The sequence below is a fragment of the Eutrigla gurnardus genome (assembly GCF_963514095.1).
Source record: "Eutrigla gurnardus genome assembly, chromosome: 4".
NCBI lineage: Eukaryota > Metazoa > Chordata > Actinopteri > Perciformes > Triglidae > Eutrigla > Eutrigla gurnardus.
The window spans coordinates 25,241,302-25,246,284 of record NC_139918.1 but is presented as its reverse complement, the minus strand read 5'-3'; the positions used below and the strand labels follow the sequence as shown (position 1 = coordinate 25,246,284).

Genomic DNA, 4,983 nt, shown 5'->3' with positions numbered 1-4,983 from the left:
ACAGCAGCGCTCGGTAGCCCCCCCCTCCTCCCCTCTCCCTCCCCCTGGTTCACTCACCGGGACCAGGACTTCTTCTCTTCCCTCGGATTTTGCACTTGACTTAGTCCCCCCCCCTCACACACACACACACACACACACACACACACACACACACACAGCAGTCTGCTGGGATGGATGCCTTCATGGTAGCGGCGCTGGCGCTGTGCTCTCTAACGGCACCGGCCTGGGGGGACAAAGGGACCAGCAAAGCCCGGAGTTGTTCGGATATCAGGCAGTTTTATAACGGGAAAGGATTCGCTCTGGACGGCGTCCCTCAGTCCGAGATCTCAGGTAAGCTCCTCTCCTTTCCCTGCTGGTCTTGTTTGGTGGACCCAGACCTGAACCCAGTCACCCTTTCAAGGATCTGTCCCCCAAAACCTGTGTAATTATATGTAGTAACCTGCATGTTGAGCCTCCACGCAGTGCTACAGTATAAACTCATTGCCACTGAGAACCATAATCCCTCTGCACCCCCCCCCCCCCCCCCCCCCCACCAGGAATGTGAGTCTATTTTGGGGCCAAAGTCGCACCTGCAGTAGCACCATTTATTGTGTAAGTGTGGTGTGTAGATGTGACCTACATCCGTAGAAACATGAGTGTGTGTGTGTGTGTGTGTGTGTGTGTGTGTGTGTGTGTGTGTGTGTGTGTGTGTGTGTGTGTTGTGCTTCAGAAAACTTCAGCCCTGAAACTTAAAAGGATGTATTTCTGTATTTAGTGTTTGTGAGAGTGAAACCCAGCTTCTATCTTTATACCTTTTTTGTTTTAAGTCCCACTCCGTTCACGTCACACACACAGATCTAAATACAGGGGGAGCTCTCGCTCTGGGCTGTCTTGTCGAGATGAAACACTACTTTGAAAAAGATATTAAGACGGTACAGACGCAGCCACGGGCGATCCGGCTGTTTGATCCCCGATCAGAAACGTCCCTTCAGATTCTCCCTCACACCTGACATGTTTAAAGGAAGCAGATGCAAGGATCAGCAGCACCTCCCACCCCCCCCTTTCTCTTCCTGTTCCTCAGTTCCCCTCTCACTCGAAACTCAACCCTCCACCACCTTCAATCCTCCTCTTCTTCTTCTCTCGGTCTCGGTCTCGGTCTCGGTCCCAGTCCCAGTCCCGGTCTCGGTCTCGGTGTTCCTCCTTCTAGATTTCCAGACGGTCACTTGACCACGACAGACGTGATGCTGCTCGCTGTGTCATCCACGGTCGTTCAGATGATTACACGTGTTGCTCCTCTTGGAATTCAATGCTTTCTCACACACACACACACACACACACACACACACACACACACACACACACACACACACACACACACACGCACACACACACACACACACACACACACACACACACACGGTGTACTGCATATACAGGTTCTACGGTTACAGCGAGTACATGCATGGACAAGACGGGAGCTTCTGCTTACACAACCACTTCTCATGTACACTTACCTAAAGGAAGTAGAAATACATCTTGAGAACTTGCATACTCTTTGTTTTTAATGTATATTAGATATATTAGTACACGTGAAGAAGGTTTATTCCAGAAGTAAAGAACTTGTTTGTGAAGTAAAAAAGGAAAGTGTGGTGGATGTGACTGTGCCACGGTTTCCCTCCCGATCTGATAACATAAGCCTTTCCTTGAAAAAGATCACGTCGCCCCCCCCCCCCATGTCCTCCAATCCATTCTCCACACAGTTAGACTACTGTGAAGACAGAGATGTTTGTCCATTAGGACACCCACGGGTGACTTATCCACCTAAAGGCCACACACTCGACGAGATGAAGTGGTCTCTATATATTATACATACATATATATACATATAGTGTATATACAGAGCACAGGATGTGTCCCGTCAGACATGGCGTGTATGTAACATCCTCTTTTAGGTGCGTGAGCATCTAAAGCCGTGGCTAAGTGGGACATTAAACAGAGAACACGATATATCCGATGCACCGACGTACAGTTGGGATGAAGGGGGAGATTATTTGGGTTTGTCTGTGATGAAACTGTACGTCACACGGTAGGGAGGGCCAAGCAGTAACTAGACACTTGTTATCTAATTCATCGACCATACGGAATAAATCATTTGACAGAATTAACCTTTTTTCTTCCAAATGTCTGCAATCCATAACGCTTTAAAGATCAAAATCTGTCCTGTCATGACACCACCTATTCTTCTTGTGTTGATCAATGATGTGGAGCTTTACTTAAGTCCGGGGGGGGGCAATGCATTCTGGGTAAGGGAGAGAAATAAGGGGGGAGACAGACGGATGGATAACGGAGAGACAGACAGATGCAGAACGGATGTGAGACAGAAAGAGTCGTCTCTTAAGATTAAACATCTTAGTCAGATCATCGTAATGTATAATCCTGAGTGGAGGTCACAGGTCACAGGTCACATGGTGGGAACGCCACCTCCGTTCAGTCAGAGACGACCAAATCTAAGAGTCCACGTCGCAGCGTTCTCACATCCTGTTCTCACATCCTGTTCACACATGAACAGAGAGCGGAGAAACTTCATATTCAAGATTTAACTGCACGAAATGTGTCTCAGGAATGAAGCAACAGGGTTTAGTACGGGTGCTGGAAATCCTTGAAAACGCTTGAATTTAGTGTTTGAGGTTTGAAAAGTGCTTGGATTTGAAATGTGTGTTCTATGTGATGACATCTATGATAGAACAGAGAAAAGAAGATCTCCATATTTGAGGGACTGAAAACAGCATTTTCTGACATTTCTTTATGAAAAATGACTTTTGATGATGAACAGATGATGAAAATAGTTGGTGATTATATTTCTGTGGATCTGTTAGTGGAATTAGTTTTCCTTTCATTTGTGGTCCTTCTGTAAAAAGCTGTCTCCAAACATCATGTTGGTTGTTTAGAGGACAATAACATCTCATTTAATGTGATGAACAAGTGACATAATAAGTAGACTGAATACTGACCATTGGATTGATACACATATGGAGTTTACCACAGCTGGAAGGTGCTGGAAAAGCATGGAAATGCACCTTGAAATGCTTGGAAAGTGCTTGAATTTGACTTTGGAGGAACCCTGAAGGAAGCATCGTAGATAAAGTCTCTGTGGCCTCAGTTCTCTTTTATAAAATTAAACTCCAAGAGTTTTAAATATATATATTTCTACTTCTATGCCTCTTTACATTTAGATTGGTTACTTTAATGACTGTGAGCCCCCCCCCCCCCCCCCCACACATCTCAGTCCCTGTTTGATTATGCTCAGCCATCAGTGAAGGAAGATTCCCAGATATTGCTTTCCACATCGATACGCCTCGTATAACAACTCGGATAGTCCCCCGTCGTTAAGCGATCCGCCCTCGACAGCCACGCCAAAGAAAGCTAGAGGGGAGCCGGTTGGTTATTGTGTTGCAGCGGTGTTAACTGGACCGTGGGAATCCGGATCAGCTGAGCCGGAATGGAAATGAAATAATCAGAAAGTGTGATGATGCTGGTTGAAGTTCCTCCAATGTCATTTTCTTTTTTGGTGGTATTTACCAAAACTGGATGGTTGGATTTTACGGGACTCACCTCCTGGTCTGACCCCCGTCATTACAGTCTCCATGACTCTCTCTCTCTGTCTCTCTCTGTCTCTCTCTCCGGCCCTTAAAGGCACCACACTCTCTTTAAAAAGCAGCTGGCAGCCAATGAGCGTTGGCCGTGCTCGATGACATATAAGGCCGGTCGACGAGCAGCGTGAGACATCTGCAAGCGAAGGCTGGTAACGCTTTGGTGTTTTGTTTATTTTCCCATGCTGCATTTGTGTTGTTGTTGATTGCCGGTTGCTGCTCGGGGCTGAGAGCGGGCCGAGTCGCCCCCGGTGCTCTGAAGTGTCATCTGTAGAGCAGCGTTTGGCTGACGAGGCTGTGGGATCGCTCACCAGCTTTGCTAGGAACTGTTGTTGACTAACGACCGGCTTGTGGCTGGAAACATGGCCCATCAGTGTGGAAGCCCACAGGGGGAAGGAGAAGAGAAGTATGGGAATGTTTTCAACTCGCCTACTCGCCCATGAATTTGGATGTTTGTCTCTGAATGTAAGAGCATTGGTTCTCACACACCGGCTCACAAAATGTCCTCGGGCAACTCAACTAATTGACTGGGTCGTGATGAGATGATGACCCCTGACCCCACATTCAGAGGTTTCATGGAGTTAACTGGTAGAATAAATCACAGTGACCAGCCGGGGAGAGGCTGCAACTGTAGGAGAAAAAAAAACGGAGCTAGAGAGAAAAAAGTTGCAAATGTGCGAGTTTATTATAGGATGCTAACAACCGGCATCAATGCTAGCTAACTTACCATGAATGTAGACATTTATGTTTGTAATGAATCATGCCATCGTGTTACAGCGCCTCGTTAAGGTCCTTAGGGTGATGATGTGGATGCTTATTGTTGGGTTTATTTATATGAGGACATGTTGTCACCTTATGGTGTTGTAGAAGAAGCAAACAAGTTGCTTGACCGGATGTTTGCTGTTGCTATGACAACACGTGAACTTTATAAAGTCGCAAATCTGTCACTTTTTTTCTCTGAATATTGCCCTCTCTCTCGGCTCAAACACCAACAAGAAACACAGCAAAAATCTGTGTTCATTTCATCTCTCAGATTCTGCGATCCAAAGGACACGTCGACCCGAGTGTTGCCGACCCACAATGCAGTTTCCATCTAAGCTGTTAATCTCTGTGGACATTCTGCAGTATTATATCCGTATCCAACACCGGTGAGGCTGACCCCTGCGTGACCCCTGCGGTGGCACCTCGCTGCGTCGCCGTGCTCTCACGCCAGTTAGGATTATTAAAACCAACTTTTCAATGCTCTCAATTATTTTGGTAAGCTCTTAGTGCTGACATGGCACCGTTAACGGGGTCACTGAGCTGAAGAGAAAGTGTTCTTTGCAGACGGATAATGAACGAGTTCAGGGAGTCT

General features: G+C 46.7%; 1 protein-coding gene across 3 annotated transcripts in view; it reads left to right on the top strand.

Annotated features, from left to right (window-relative positions):
* Nucleotides 1–54: 54 nt before the first annotated feature.
* Nucleotides 55–4,983, top strand: part of gpc1b (glypican 1b) — a 59,122-nt gene continuing 54,193 nt past the window's right edge. For 2 of the 3 annotated variants that reach the window (XR_014597056.1, XM_084008153.1), the window contains exon 1: nucleotides 56–330. Coding sequence is in view for 2 of the 3 variants with exons in the window: in XM_084008153.1 (XP_083864279.1) it covers nucleotides 171–330 (160 nt within the window). In the remaining variant the exon portion in view is untranslated. Of the gene's footprint in view, nucleotides 331–4,983 lie in introns of all 3 variants that reach the window. The other variant, XM_084008154.1, reaches the window with a different exon arrangement.